This window comes from Vombatus ursinus, unplaced genomic scaffold (assembly GCF_900497805.2).
Source record: "Vombatus ursinus unplaced genomic scaffold, bare-nosed wombat genome assembly UNPS02014798.1, whole genome shotgun sequence".
Classification (NCBI taxonomy): Eukaryota; Metazoa; Chordata; class Mammalia; order Diprotodontia; family Vombatidae; genus Vombatus; species Vombatus ursinus.
Genome location: NW_020954576.1, coordinates 50785400 through 50801347, shown reverse-complemented (window position 1 = coordinate 50801347; position 15948 = coordinate 50785400). Strand labels below are relative to the sequence as shown.

The following is a 15948-nucleotide window of genomic DNA, read 5'->3' as shown; positions in this document are numbered from 1 at the left end:
GTATGCAAAATAACTAGCTGAGATTAAGGCAGTGGTCCAGCAGTCGCCTAGTGTGGTAGGGAAGGCCACCACCCCTCCTCATATAGAAGAATAAAGGGGATGGGCCTCAGAGGTGAGCTCTGTTACTATAACCAGAAAGGAGGGGCAGCTAAGAGGTGGGGACAGGAAGACAGCAGCTGCTGCTAGTGTCTCTGACTTGAGCACTAGCTTTTTGCTTACTCTATGGATGACTGTAGGTAATATAGAAAATAAGGAGATAAATAAATATGATACATAATATATAAATATATAATATATAAAATAAGGTTAGTATTTAAGTCAATATCAGTTGTGTCTGAAACCATCCCTACCAAGCATTGCCTTGTTCTCTTGGCTATGTTTATGTCAGAGGTCAAGAGACCCTGTCAGATTGGATTCAATGTGATAATGACATTTTCAGTAATATTTGCAATGGTGCAGTGAATGGAAAGAGCCCTGGACTTGGACTCAAGAGCTCTGGGTTCAAATCCAGGCCTGACTTCTACTATATGTGAAAGTATCTTTAAATCTCAGTTTCCCACTTTATGAAAGAGATAAAAATACATACTTCATAAGGTTGTTGTGAGAAAAGTGGTTTATAAATGTTAAAGTGCTATAAAATGGTATTTTTTGTATGGTACTGTTTGGTTTTCAAAGAATTTTCATGCACACCATCTCCTTAGGTCCCTTGACAGAAATGTAAACACCTTAAAGACAAGGACTGTTGTAATTTTATCTTCGCTTCCCTAGCATCTGGCATAGACTCGTATTTATCAGGTTCTTAATAACTGTTAGTTTGGTTAAATGTTACCACAATCTTGTGAACAGGTGGAACAGGTTTCCATGTCTATCAATGCCTTAGCACTCCCATTTTATAGATGAGGAAACTGAGGCTGAGAGTGGATAAATAACTTGGCAAGGTCACCCTGCTAACAAATGGTTGTCAGAACTAGAACCTTTTCTTCCCATTACATTTAGCTATCTCTAGTCTAGATTAAATCAGTGAAATAAAGCAAGCACATCATTAGCAGCAAGGTGTTCACATTCAGAACATCTAGACCTAATATTCTCTAGCCAGAAGTTAGGATGGTGAAAAGAGATGCTATCTCCAGATTCACAACCATTTCCAATCAGACTTAGACAAGATGCAGATTTATTGAGCAGAGGGGAGCTGGGAGGCAGGTGGACATTCAATGGTGTACAAGGAAGGGAAACCAGACATCACAGGCTGTTAGAAATATGTGCCAGGGGAACTAGGGTATAGAACCCTGCAGCATATGGAGGAGAAGCTATTCTTAGCCTATTTCCCCTTGCCACCCAGGATCAGAGAGAACATTTCCTAACTTTAGCTGTTGGGCAGCATACAGCACATTCATGATACTTCACCAGGGACATGAATAATAGGGACCACAAACACCAATATACAAGGAAAGCTATTCAGGAAACATCAGACCCCCACCCCCACCTTCAAGTCATCCAGAAATCCTGATTCCAATTGTTTCCTTCCTTCCCCATTTCAGTCCCAACTCAATTTTTACTACCTTCTTCCCTTGCCTTATCCTTTTCTTCTCTCTTTTTCTCTCTTCATAGAAATCAATGGGACCCAAATCTGCCCCAGCAACCTGGTTGAATTCCATGACTTCTCCTCAGACTTGGAAAATGTGCCACACCTCCGCTACCTGCGACTCGATGGGAACCAGCTGAAGCCACCTATCCCACTGGACCTGATGATGTGTTTCCGGCTCCTGCAGTCTGTGATCATCTAACTCCCACCTTGATGCCAACTGGACTTCTCTGAAGAGACTTGAACACCTCTCAGTCAGGGGTGGCCCATGTGCCCACTTCCTGACATGCTCCATTGCCTTTTCTACCCTCTTTGGGCTTTTCCTTTCTCCACCCATATAGGGTTCCTAAGGAAAGGAGGAGGACAGTTCCCCATCCCTTATTGCACTTCCCTTCCCTCATGTGGGAGTATGAAGTCTAAGAACTTACTGTCAACCCACCAGGTTCAAAGAACTGTCTCTCCTACGTATAAACACCAACCCCAAACTTCTTGCCATATATAGTCTCCTTTTTTAGGAGTCCCTTCGCCCACCTGGAAGTGTCAAATTGCATGTGCTTTACCCAATCTCCCTTCTCTCCTCCACCCTCACTCTCATTCACACTTCACCATCCCAATAATGGTCTGGCCCGTGAAATGGCATCTAGATTATTGACCTTGACCAAGGAGAGATGATGTCTCTTCCCAAACAGGTCTAGAAGACCTTGATCTAGGAGAGGAGATAAGTCTTCCCAACCAGGTCTAGAAAACACCTTTTATAACTGCCCATTGTGTAATTGTAGCCCAGGAGAGAGAAGAAATCTTTATCATATCATCCCTTCTACTGTTTCCTTCTCCCAGAATTATGCAGGGTTTCTATAGCCACAGCTGTTTCCTCTTCCATTCCCCATTGGCATCAAGCCCAAAATGGGAAGACATTTATCCCATTGTCATAGCTTCTTGTTTAACAGAAAGCATATAAGGGAATGGCCAAGAACTCCTAGAGAGAAGTAGATCTGGTATTCTAGCAAGAACCAGTATCAGGCAACCTCATACCTTCCTGGTTAGCTTTTGAAACGGATGAATAGTCTCGCGATGATGCCAGCTGAGGATCTGTTTGCACTTTCTGAGAACTGTAGGCTAGAAGCTCCCCCCTCCTCCCCTATGTATATCCTCTCATATCTTCAAGGGTGTTGAGAAAGTGTAGGAGCAGAGAAAGAGCAGTGAGTAAAGGGGAAGGTGGGAGGAGGGAATTATGTAGAATCTACATGGAATGGGTTGGTAGGGTTGGGTGAGGCAGAACACAGGAATAAAAATGGGATTTGTAGAAAAACAGAGCCTCCAGATCTCCTTTGACCATCCACAGTGAGATGTCTGATGTCTTCAAGGCACTCAATTCTCACATTATTGGGCTTGGTCATTCACCAATGCCAGCTTCATCATCTGGTATCTGTCTATGTGGCTTTGAATTAGCCAAATTAACAGCTGGAGACTGCCACTACCTACCTAATATTTCTACTACTTAGAGTGTAGAAGAGAAAGTAGGGAGAAGGGGAGGGACAACTGGATATCTCCCAGAAGCCTCTTCCATCATGTGGAAATGCACCTCCATGTCTAAGATGAGACACATTAGTGACACCTAGTGGTCAGTGGAGGTCAGTATTGTGAGTTCCGTTCTTGACTTGGTACTTCTTGTTCTCTTGCTCTTTGTCATGGTCACTTAGTACAAATACTGATGATGTCTTTTTTTTTTAATGGTCCTGGCCTGGGACTAGCTTCTGACTTCAAAGTGACAAAGGAGGATACATATCACAGCCTCCCACCATACCCACATCTTGGAAGGCCATGGGCGTCTTTGAGCATTGGCTGTTCCTGCTTACGATTGTGACAAGTGGTCAGAGTTGATCACAGAGAAATGACATCTAGCATTAGAGTCAGGTTCTGGCAGAGGCTTCCAGGTCAGAGATACCTGGTCAGCATAGGTTCTGTTTTACTAGCATTGATCTTGTAACACAAGCTGGGGATCTGAGAGCTCCAGTTCGGGATCCACTTTTTTTTTCAATCTATTTAAGGATCTATTTTGAGAACCCATTATAAAAATCCAGTTGGGACTTGGAGAAAACTAAAAATCTCATCTTTCCCCTTTCATGACTTATTTTTCAATGGGATAGGTCCTAAGCTTCCATTCCCCTTCTCAATAATTTATTCCCTCTTCCCTTGCCTAATAACCATGTTCCACTTTCTGGGCCTCTCCCTCCTACTTTCTTTCCTTTCTTCTTGCCTGGCTCCTAGGTTAAAGCCCTTGGCTGGTCTCCAAGGTATACCTGGGTTTCTGACAAGAGTACCTCAGTCTTCCTTCCTTTGGCGAAGATTCTTCTCTCTTGGTTGTTACTCTCTCTCCTAGGTTTTTGTTTAATTATATGACCTTGCTCAACCTCTTTTGGTACAAAGCTATTTTCCCCTTGTCACATTACTTCAAGTGGGTTTAGGTTATTCTGTGTGTGGCTCCCTCCTTTTCTCCATCCTCCCACCACCACCATCTCCTTTCAATGGTGTTTCATGCACACTTGGAGAAATAATTTCCATTCTAGAATATTTTTAATCTCCCAAGACCAAATACCACCAGCTCTCTCTTCATCCCATATATATGGCATTGCTCACTCAGAGTTATTTCTTTTTCCATTCTTTCTCCTCCATTTGATAAGGGGGAGATTGCATTTTTAATCTCCTCAGAGACTTCCTTTCCACTAAAAGATCTCATAGGTAGCGCATGTGGTGGAATTGCCATTCCAAATTCCTTAAGTAAGTCATTTCAACTCTCCAGGCTTTGTTTTTAATAAAATCCATGAGTTGAAGAGGATCGGAAAGGTCCTCCAGTCCAACCACTGAGTCAAGATTCCATAAGCTCTGATGTAGGAGCACCTTAAGAAGGTGTTGTTAATAATGCATCTGTCATTGATCTCATAAAAAGATCATTGTCTCTCCACTTTATCCTTCAAGCATCTTGAATAACATTCCAATGCACAAGACTCCTTGAAGAAATAAATCACAAACATATATGGCAAACTATCCAGGAAACATCAGACTAGCCCTTCATCTTCAAGTCATACTATTCTTCCACAGAGATCTCACCTGATGTTCTTCCTCTCCCTCCTGTCAATTAAACCTACTGTGTAGCTATTCATTTTGTAGACATAGTACTAAGGCTATTCATTTTAGGAATGCTAGTCCTGCAGGCAGCCTCAAAGTGGAAAAGAAGTTAATTAGGGCTATTGGCAGGAGCTACTCATTTCCTTGTCCTACACTTCAACTGCCTTTTCTTTTTTATTATGGTGGTACACCTTACTGAAAGATGAATTCCCTCTTTAGGATCCCGTGTTCACCTGCCCTTTGCTTGAATACATCTGTCAACAGAGAACTGAGTACCCATTCTCTTTTCAGATCATTCTAATTGCCTAAAATTTTCTCCTTATATTGAGCTGTTCTGCCTCCTTGTAATATCCATGGGACCCTAGTTCTCCCCTCTAGGACCAAAAAGAAGTCCAATCCCTTTTCTACCCAAGAGTTCTTCAAATATTTGAAAATAGTTGCCATTCTCCACACCCCATCTTCTCTTCTTCAGTCTAAACATCCATAATTCCTTCAACCTTTCCTCATATGATTTCATTTAGAGTCTTTCGACCATCCTGGGTACTCCACTCTAGACACATTATAATTTGTGAGTGTACCTCCTCAAATTTGTCACCCAGAACAGAACTCAGTATTTCAAGTGAGATCTGACAAAAAAAAGTAGAGTAAAGACCATCACCTCCCTTGTTCTGGACCTGATGCCTCTCTTGATGCAGTCCAATGTCCCATTTCATTTTTTGGCTACCATGTCACATCATTGACTCTCACTGAGCTTGCCATTCTCTAAATCTCCAAATCTTTACATAAGCTGCTACACAGTCATGTCTAGCCCATTTTTTACCAAAATGTAAAACTTACTATTTTTCTCAAATTTCATGTTAGATTTGATCTATTATCACAGTGTCTTGAAGTCTTTTTGTCTCTGCCTTTTAAAATGCAATGCATGTGCTTTCCCTCTCTGCTCACATCCTCAGCAAATTTGCCATCTGTGCCTTTCTCCTTATAAATCTGTTGAACCGAACATCACCAAGGACAGATACTTCTAGCAAGCCAGTTAAAAGATTTCATCCCATGTTGACATCAATCCATTAATCAACACTCTTTAAGTCTGGTCTTTCAATCGGTTACAAATTCACCTAAATGTTCTTTAGTGAGCCCATATATTTCTCAGTCTTGTCTACAAGGATATCATTAGAACTTTTGTCAAGCACCTCGCTGAAATCCAGATTTGCTGTCATGACAATCTTCTCCTGGTCTACCAGTCTAGTTAGTAACCCTGTGCAAAAGAGAGAGAGAGAGAGAGAGAGAGAATGACATAATTTGTCCTTAGTGAATCCAAACTTGGCTCAGCTGACAGACCAATCCATTCAATAACCTGAGCTATAATTTTGCCAGGCCTTGGACACTATACTTATTGCCCAATGGTTTTCAACATCCACCTTTTCCCTCCACCTTTTTGAAAATTGGGACATTTGATCATCTTCAGTCAGAGCACCTCTCCTATTCTCCATGATTCTTCAAAGACCATTAATGACAATCACATACACAAGAAATGTGAATACTCTGGGATATAATTGTGCAAACCAAGTGTATTTTTCTTATCTGAAAATTGTAAGGACTAAATAATTTCTAGTGCTATTATCTACCCATTCTAGAATCTACTTTGGCTCTGGGTTTTAAATATTCCTTTGGCTTGATCTATGATATAGGTCATAGGATTATGAGGATTGAAAATTCTAGAACCATATATAATGTTAGAACTACAAGGCGCTTTAAAGGTCACTTCCTTGTCCACTTCCCTCATTTTATCATTGAGGAAACTAAGAGATGAAATGCCCTGCCTGAGGTAGTTGGTGATAGAACTAAGACAAGGAACCAGTTCTCCAGACCCCAGACCAGTGCTCATTATTATAATGTACTTCCCATCCTTCTCACTCCCTCTTGCCACTTTTAGGCATTTTCTTGGTAGCCTTTGGTTTAGGTAACCCACATATTTTTCAGGATAGAGGGGCAAACTTCTATAACAGTAGATCTTCTGAGCTGTACTTCTGCCTTCCTTCCTTGTGTAAACACAGGACAGCCCCAATTCCTTTAACTGGTTCTTTTGGGCTTGATACTATAGTGATTTAACCAAAGTGGGAGCAAGGAACTATACTTATTAATCCATCCTGCCTTTGTGCTTTCTTGTCATATTCTTAACCCTGCAGATAGTAGGTACTTAATAAATGCTTGTGGCTTGAACTTACAGTGTATCCCAGCACCTAGTTTTTACTGCTTCTCATCACAGTTAGGAGACAATACAGACCTGATGTCCAGCAATATGGTAATGGGAGCTACAGGCTTTCAGCATCAGGCTGCTGTTTGTACAACTTGTTGAAAGTATTTCACGGTGATGTCCCTGCGCTGTTCTCTTTAACCACATTTCATAGTCTGTCCTAGGTGACGCTCATTCAGACCCATGACTCATGTCTTCCAACAGAACCCTAGCCTGAACATGAGGGTGGGGATAAGCAGAGGTAGAGGAGGGGATGGGTTGTGAAAGAAAGGCTGTGACTCTGTACTGTGAAGTCCCAAATGTGATGCAGGAGATAGACCACAGAGGAGGAGAACATGCCAATATTGAGTTGTGCATATAGAACACACCTATGACACACACAGAGTGAAAACAAGTAGAAGTTAATATTGTGAATGGTTTACACTTTAATCAATATCTATTTATCATAAAGAGCAGCCACTATATTTGTGACACTGAACTGAACCCTGAGGGAATAGGGTAGTTAAAGAGAATTCTCAAAACTTAATCCCTGCCTTCAAGAGGTTTCCAATGTATCTCTTTTCTTTTCTTCTCTTCATTTTATCTCCGTCTCCTGTCCTCTTTGTCGAATCCAGGTGCCATTTTACAGAAGATTGCTTCCCCTGGCTATTAACTAATTAGTAGATTAAGTAATTTACTCTTTTGCTTCCAATTAGTTCCTGTAAGACTCTTGCTTAAAGTCAGTATATTACTGGGGATATAAGCAGCCATGCTTATATGGCTAGGTCAAGGCCCTTCCCTTACACATGACTTTCAATCTATGTTCCTCTCAGTTGGTGGTCAGGTAAGCACTACTCCCATGGTCCCTAGGGGGAGGGGAGGAGGGATCTCTACATGTCCCATGCAAATCAGAGCTGAATGACTTGAGCATAAACATAAGCCTCATGGCACTGTACTCTTTCTCCTCCTCTTTTCCTCCTCCTCCTCTTTCTCCTCAATTTGTGCCCTTGATCCCAGTGGCAGTAGCAAGCCGGAAAGTCTCAGAGATATGCTGGCTTTAGAGTCAATCACATCTATTGCTTCCTCTCAGATACCTTCACCTCCACATCTTCATAGACAAAAAGCCTCTGTGCTGTATGTATACAAATATAACATGCGCATGTACTCATCCATTGTACGTGTATCCACTCCTGGTCATGTTAACTTTGTGGAGCTTTTTTCTCTTCTCATATTTTCCATATGAGTGGAAATAAAACTGTATGAAAGGAATCCTGCCTGAGTTTGTTGGTGTTGGTAAATCATTAGATTTACTCCCTGTTCCTTGATCTTATCCTGTTGCTAATTCTGCTTCTCATCTCTCCCAGAGAGCCAATAGGTGCAAAGATCCCAGCCTTAAAGAAGTCATAGGAATAAAGACAGTGACAGCTGACAAGAGTCCTGAGTCTGCTCTTTTTTTCACTTGCCGTAGTATAGAAGAAAGTATGCTCAATTTGAACCAGAGGACTTGGGTTCAAATTCTGGCTCTTTCATTACAATCTGTGTGAGTTTGGACAAGTCACCTTACCTCTTAGGGCATCAGTTACCTCATCTGTAAAATAAGGGAATCAAACCAGATTTCTCCCAAAGCCCTCTCCAGCCCTACATCTATGATCCTGTGACATTTTATATCTTAAGGCTTTCAAAATATTTCATATACACTCTCCTTTGAGACTCCCAACAATCTGTGATGTCCTACAGGTATTATTATCCTCATTTTGCAGATGAGGAAACTGTGCCTGAGAAGCAAAATGAGTTGCCCATAGTCACACAGCTAATAAATGTTGGAAGTAGGATTTGAACCCAGATCTTCCCAATTCCACGCCCAATGTTCTTGTCTGCTAAGTTATTCTGTCATTCCATGTTCTTTTCTTGGTCACTGGTCCCCATATATGCAATGTTCAGAGACTGTTCTCCTTTATGTCTTACCTGAATCCCTCTTGCTGTCTTTTCAGCCCAATATTTCAGATTCTCTCAATCAATAACTGATTTCTACAGTGTTTTCAAATATACAAAGTACCATCCCCACAATCCTATGAAATAGGTAGCACAAAATTATAAGACAAGTTATTAAATGGATGGTCTGTCAAGGGAACATTAGGAGCCAATTTATATCTCTGTTTTATAGAAGAGGAAACTGGGTCTTGCCCAGAGTTTCTCAAGCAATAAGTATCACAGGTGAGATTTGAACCCAGATTTCCTGACTCCAAGTCTAGCACTCTTTCCATCATATTACATTGGTCAATGTTTGTTAAGTGCCTTCTCCAAACCTTCTTCTCTTCTTAACTTTCCTTTTACTGTTGAAGGAATCACCATCATCCCAGGCCCTCAGGCTCACAGTCCAGATGTCAGCTTCAACTCCTTACTCTTTCATAATCTTATATCCAATCTGTTGCCAATCCTGATTCTATCTCTATACCGTCTCTGGTACCTTCCCTGCTCAGGCATTGCCACCACCCTGGGTGCAGGCCCTCACTACGTCACACTTGGACTATTGCAATGGCCTGCTGGTGATTCTATCTAGTTCTTCTGCCCACGTCAGTTCAAACTCCATCTAGTTATCAAAATGATCTTCCCAAAGTGCAGATCTGTCCATGTTACCTCCCCCAAACCCCACCACTCAATAAACTCCAGTGGCCCCCTATTACCTCCAGGATCAAATATAAAATCCTCTGTTTGGCTTTTAAAGCCCTTCACAACCTGATGCCTTCATAGTCTTCTAGTGTTTTTAAACCTTCCTCCTTTTGCACATCCTCTTTAATCCAATGACACTGCATTCTCTTCGATTCCTCCAACAAGAGAAAGTATCTCCCAGCTCTGTGAACTTTCACTGGCTATTCCCCTTGTCTGGAATGCTCTCCCTCCTGGCTTCCTTTGAGATTCACCTCAAATCCTACTTTTCCTAATTCCCTTTAGTACTAGCACTTTCCTCTCTGATTACCTCCAATTTACTTTGTATATGCCTTGCCTGTATATAATTGTTTTCACATTGTCTCCTCCATAAGACTGTGAACTCCTTGAGAGCAGGGACTATCTTTTGCCTTTTTTTTTTTGTATCTCCAAGGCTTAGCACAATATCTGGCACATAATAAGGTCTTAATAAATACTTGTTGACTTGACTTGACCTATGTGCCAAGTAAAGTGGTGGACAATGTGGGAAATATAAGCAGACCATCTAATCTAGTGAAAGAGGCAAGATTGTGGGGACAAATGATCCTTTATTTAGTGTTGCAAGGTGGGGCCTCAATCCTATACTTGGTAGATTGATGGTATTAGGAAGACCTGATCCTGGAAGTTGGTAGAAGGGCTCCAAAGTAGCGACATCTTTGAAGGAGCCTGAGTTTAGGTAAGAACTACTGAGAAGGACCCGTTTGGGTTCCTCTTCAAAAGCAACTATGTTAGGGAGCCAGGCTTGGGTATTAGGTAGATTGGAGCAGGATGAACAAGAATTAGAAATAGTCTTGACTTCAGATGCCTAAACTGGGGACATTTCAGGAAGATTCCCACGTGCTTTAATTCCAGAATTACTAGACTTTCTAAGTCTGTTGTACTTTATTCTTTTTCTCTTTAATAAGGCATGGAGGTGGGGGGTGGGGGTGGCTAGTCCTGACCTACAATTTAATTTGTATAAGGAACTCCCAATGAGAGAACTTTTCCACCAATGCGATCATAACCTATTCTTCTATTTATGGTCTTGGAAAGTTGCTTGGAGGACTGACAAATTAAGTGATTAGCCCTGAATTGCCCAGCCAGGATTTGTCAGAGAAAGGACTTGAACCCAGGTCTTCCTGACTTCAAGACCAGCTGAGCCATGCTGCCTTACAAAGTATTTTGCAGGTATTATTTCATTTTTTTTTCTCACAAAACCCTTGGAAGCAGATAGTGGAAGTCTTGTTATTAATATTTAACAGATAAGAAAACTGAGGCTAGTGGTTAAGGAACTTGCACCAAATTGCCTAGCTATTAAATAAAAAAAAAGCACAAAATGGTCCTCAAACTAAGAGACAATGAGGAGTGGTGGAAGAATTTGGACAAATTACTTGACATTTCAGGGTTTCTGTTTGCTCATCTATTTAATAGGCCATTAGATGAGATGATCTCTGGGGTCCCTTCCCACTCTAAATCTACTGACTTCAGAATACTGGTAGGCATTGGTATCACATTCACTGATCTATTATTAGGATTTTGCCATATCATAGGATTTGGAGGTGGGAGGGCCTTAAATCACCTAATTTAACACCTTCATTTTATAGAAGAGGAAGCTGAGACCTAGAGAGCTGAAATGATTTCTCTAAAGGTACCTACACCAAATTAGGACAAATGTCCAAATGAGCTCTCAATACAGAGCTGGGATTTGAACCCACATCTACTGGTTCAGGGTCTTCTTTTCTCAATCCTCCTTAATCTTGGTGCCTTCCCTCTGAGACTTCCTCCAATTTATCCTATATGGATCTTACTCGTCCATGGTTGTTTACATGCTGTCTCTCCCATTGTGAGCTCTTTGAGAGCAGGGATTAGTTTTTTGTTTGTTCATTTTGCCTTTCTCTGTATCCCCAGTGCTTAACACAGTGCCTAGCACATAGTAAGTGCTTAATAAATGCTAGTTGACTGACTGACTGCTTGCTACTCTGACTCCAAATTCAAGTTAGTTGCTAGAAAAGCCCTTTTGAAAGGCCTAACCTTGATCTCATGTGTACTTAGGAAGGAAGGAAGGAGGGAAGGAAGGAAGGAAGGAAGGAAGGAAGGAAAGAAGGAAGGAAGGAAGGAGGGAGGGAGGCAAAGATGGAAGGAGGGAGTGAGGAAGAACTAGAAACAACTGGAAGCAGGAAGTCTGGAAGGGGTTAGTGGCACCAGCAGGTTGCTGAAGAAGGAGTCTTAAAGCCTCAAAAAAGTCTCAAAAGTTCAATGTTACTGTAATTGAAAAAGAGGTGGAAAAGAAAAGGAAAATCTTAGGTAGGGCTGAGTTGGATCACAGTTTTAAGAGCCTGTCCCCTTCCTTACAGGGTCATTTCTTCACAAAGAAAGACATGACTGAATAAAAAGCAATGAACAAAACCAGCAATGCATTATCCATATTGGTTGGTGTACATTATAAGGGCACTCAAAGTCCAGAAAGGCTTAAATGCTCTGGTCAGTAGAAAGGTCTCTTCTAAAGGTAGGAGACTGTTTCTCCTAGAGACACAAAGCAGGCTAGCTATGCAGCTTCTGTAGGATGAAGACCAGGAGAATTCTGGGCTTAGACCAACACTCCTGTGTGGCCATCTTCTCTCGCTACTGCCCTCTGCCCAAGTACATGCCACTGTCTCTCTGTTAATAGCATAGACTTCCTCCCTTCTACTTGAAGGTCAGGAAGGATCTTGAACATTCCTTCCAATCCCCATTTCAGGTCAAGTCAAATCAACAAACATTTATTAAACTCCTACTATTTATCAAATACTGTGCTAAGCACTGGATATACAAAGAAGGGTAAAAATCATCCCTGTCCTCAAGAAGCTCCCATATCAGAATCTAATGAGGGAGACAAATGAAAATAACTATGTATAAACAAGGTATATACAGGAGAAATTGGAGGTAATCTCAGAAAGAAGGCACTACTGTGAATGGGGACAAGGAAAGGCTCTTTGTAGAAGGCGGGATTTTATTTGGGACCTGAAGGATTTAGATTCAGGGCAGCAGGAGATGGAAAGAGAGGGGAGAGCAGCCAAGCACAGATGACAGCCATTTCAGAGGGGCACCTGACAAGAGTAGCCAGCCAGACTTCTTTCCAGCCTGCCACCTCTAGTCCATCATCTTGGATCCTATCCCTCCTAATGAGAGCTCTAGGTTTGAACCTGCCCTTTCCACCCCTTGCCCCATGGCCCTCATACTCAGTGGGGTCAGTACTTCCTAGGGTAAGGTCAGATGTTTCTCACACATGCACATGTCATTTCATATATATGTTTCTCCTCCACTGTACACACACATGGCCCTTCTTACCTCCCAGAAATGCATGGAAGTCAGAGAGAGTGATTGATTTTGAGGGTGGATATAGGTGGATAGTGTGTGTGTGTGTGTGTGTGTGTGTGTGTGTAGGTCAGAAAGAGTGTGAGCACGAGAGTTTGTAATTCTATGGATAATTGCAAGAAGGGTGTGGGAGCTTCCTTGTGTGAGTGGCTATGTATATGTGTGGCAGCAAATTTGTGTCTTCATTTGAGTGTGTGGGAGAGAGCTATTAAGAGGACAGGGGCACACCGACATATGAGAGAGAGAGAGAGAGAGAGAGAGAGAGAGAGAGAGAGAGAGAGAGAGAGAGAGAGGGAGGGAGGGAAGGAGGGAGGGAGGAGAGGAGCGTGGGTAGGTGTATTTGTCATTGAGAAAAGGGTGTGTGTACGTGTATGTGTGTGAGAGATAGAGATAGGTGTTGAGAAGAGGGGAGGATGGTCAGTCTGCTTGTAGAGAGAGCACTCGGGGAGATGGCTGCCAACCTGGCCATCTGCGGGAGCAGGTCCCTCCTTCTGCCTTTAGGTCCTCTCCTCAGCTCAAGGAGAGCCCATGATGGCCAGCCCCCAGCTGAAACCCCCAAAGGCAGAAGGGATTCATGCTACCCTGATTACCAGATTCAAATTCCAGGCTAAGTCCCCTCCCACACCAGCTGGTACCCATAAATGAGTTGACAGACCATGTGTTTAGAGGGTTCCCAGCCACCAAGTTCAGTGTTCTGAGAGACAATGGAATGTTGTGGGAAATTCCTTGGCTTGGAAATCAGGGGTTCCAGGTGCTAGCCCCAGTTCTATCACTACTTAGCTAGTTAGATGACCTTGGACAAGTCTCTCCACCTCCCGGCTTTGGTAGCCCCTTCCAGAAAATGAAGAATTTGGGCTAGATGATTCCTAAGATGCCTTCCAGCTCAGAAATATTATGATAAGCTCCCAGGAAGAGCCAGAAAAGGGTTGTAGACTGGTAGGGAAGGCCATTTCAAAACATCAGAGCACTTTCTGTAGGCTTGTGAGCCCTTGGAGATCATTTCTGCTCTCCTACATGGGTGGATGGGAAGCAGGTGGTACAGGGCATCTGGGGAGGGAAGGCAAGGGAAAGAGTACATAGATCAAGTGAAATCTCTCCCCATGCAAAAGATTTGCAGGAAGGGAAGCTGCATCACCTGCTTCAGCAACTCCCTGCAGTCTCTCCAAGCATATCCAAGCAGGAAGTGCTTCATAGTATCTAACATGAATCCTCCCTGCTGCCATTACAGCCTTTTTTGTCTCATTCTGCCCTTAGTGAAAATGAGAAACAATCACTCACGATCTGCTTCACGACTGCCTCTGAACCACTCTCTTCTATGTTTAATCCCAGATCTTTTATCCTGCTCTTGGGAGACGTCTTGATTCCCAGACTTAGAGGCTCCTCCAGCACAGTTTCTAGGTGAGGGGAAGGCCAGGGTCCCTGAACTTCTCAGTAATAGTTGCTTACTACATTCATCTAGTACTTTACAGTTTAATTAGCCTCAGGAAACATGATGGAGCAGCCTTGAAACTTCCAGGCTGGGGGGAAACCCAGAATTGAATGTTTTCATGACGAAAGCAGCAGAGAAAGTGGGAAGCTTGAGATGTGGACTCCTAGGACCACCTGTCTCTAGTTCTATGACGATGTGGGACCCTCCCAATCTCAGACAAAACCTATCCTGATGGCTGTTCTCTCATCTGAGTCCTAGCTCCAAACTGGATGCCCCATTGGAAAGCTAAAAGATAGAGACAGACAGACAGGGGCAAAGTCAGAGGCACAGAGACACACAAGACAGAGACAGAGAGGATAATTCTCTCCAGTTAAGCAAAGGAATGGATAGGAGATTCCTTGGGGATGGAGGGGGAGATGGCTAGAAAGGAGGAGTTGATTGGCTAGTGGTAGTGATAAAAATTCTGATTGGTCACACTTCTGACTTGGCTGGCACCTTCGACCCCTCCTCCCCTGGCCTCTCTGCATAGCCTCAAATCACACACCCAGTCAACCTTTATATCCTAATCCATCAACTCTGTAGAAGCTGTGGGGCTCCAGTTCAGGGCAGAAAAGCCGGGACAGGTAGGTGAGCTCTTTCTGGGTTTGGGGGTCTCTAGTTTCAGTTTGAAAGGAGAAAGAAGTTGTCTTAAGAAGGGGAACTGAGTAATACTTCAAAGGTTTTTCCAAGATTATTGACACTTAGGTAGATGCTACATTATGGATCACATACTCTGTCTCTAGAGTTTTTCTTAAGGTCATTTGAACTAAGGCTTGGAAAGGAGGGGATGGTAAGAGGCAAGGAAAGAAAGCCTTCTTACTGCTGTATGGAGCTGACCCAGAAAGAGCAGTAGCAAAAGAGCCAAGTTTGTGTTTTTTCTTTGCTGATTTTATTGGTGGACTGGCTTGCATGGACTGCAGTGGGTGTGACTGTCCCCAGGTGTACATAGATATTCAACTCATAGAAGGATGCATACATGTCATACATGTACTATGTAAATGAGTCACCCTAGTATATAGTCACACTCTAATATTTGGACCCTTACCCAATCACATACACACATTCCATATACACATGGCCATATATGAAGAATGAAGATGTTCAACATATACCAACACACACATGTAGATACAGATACTCAGAATCCCAACTCTGAGTTTATTTATTGTATCTGTATACATATCAGCACAGCACCCGACACATAGTAAGCACTTAACAAATGTCTGTTGACTGACTGTATGTGGCAATGTATACATGGTATTATTAATTTATAGTCTGTGTGTACCTATGTATATATATATATATATAATATGCATACGTATATTTATGACATGTATATCTACATTACATAGGGTAGATATTTACAGTATAGATTTATCTACATTTGAGTAGTACATATTTATGGTCTCCTACAACTCTAAAATACCATGAGATGAGTGCATAGATATATACAGATATGCATATATATGCAGATATACCCAGATATGCATATATATGCAG

At 42.3% G+C, this 15948-nt stretch overlaps 1 protein-coding gene across 1 annotated transcript in view; it reads left to right on the top strand.

The window, feature by feature from the left end:
- The window catches only part of PRELP (proline and arginine rich end leucine rich repeat protein), a 30689-nt gene extending 22479 nt beyond the window's left edge, over positions 1–8210 (top strand). The window contains exon 3 of the mRNA XM_027870909.1: positions 1609–8210. Coding sequence (XP_027726710.1) covers positions 1609–1784 — 176 coding nt within the window. The 3' untranslated portion in view covers positions 1785–8210. The remainder of the gene's footprint in view (positions 1–1608) is intronic.
- The last annotated feature ends 7738 nt before the right edge of the window (positions 8211–15948 follow it).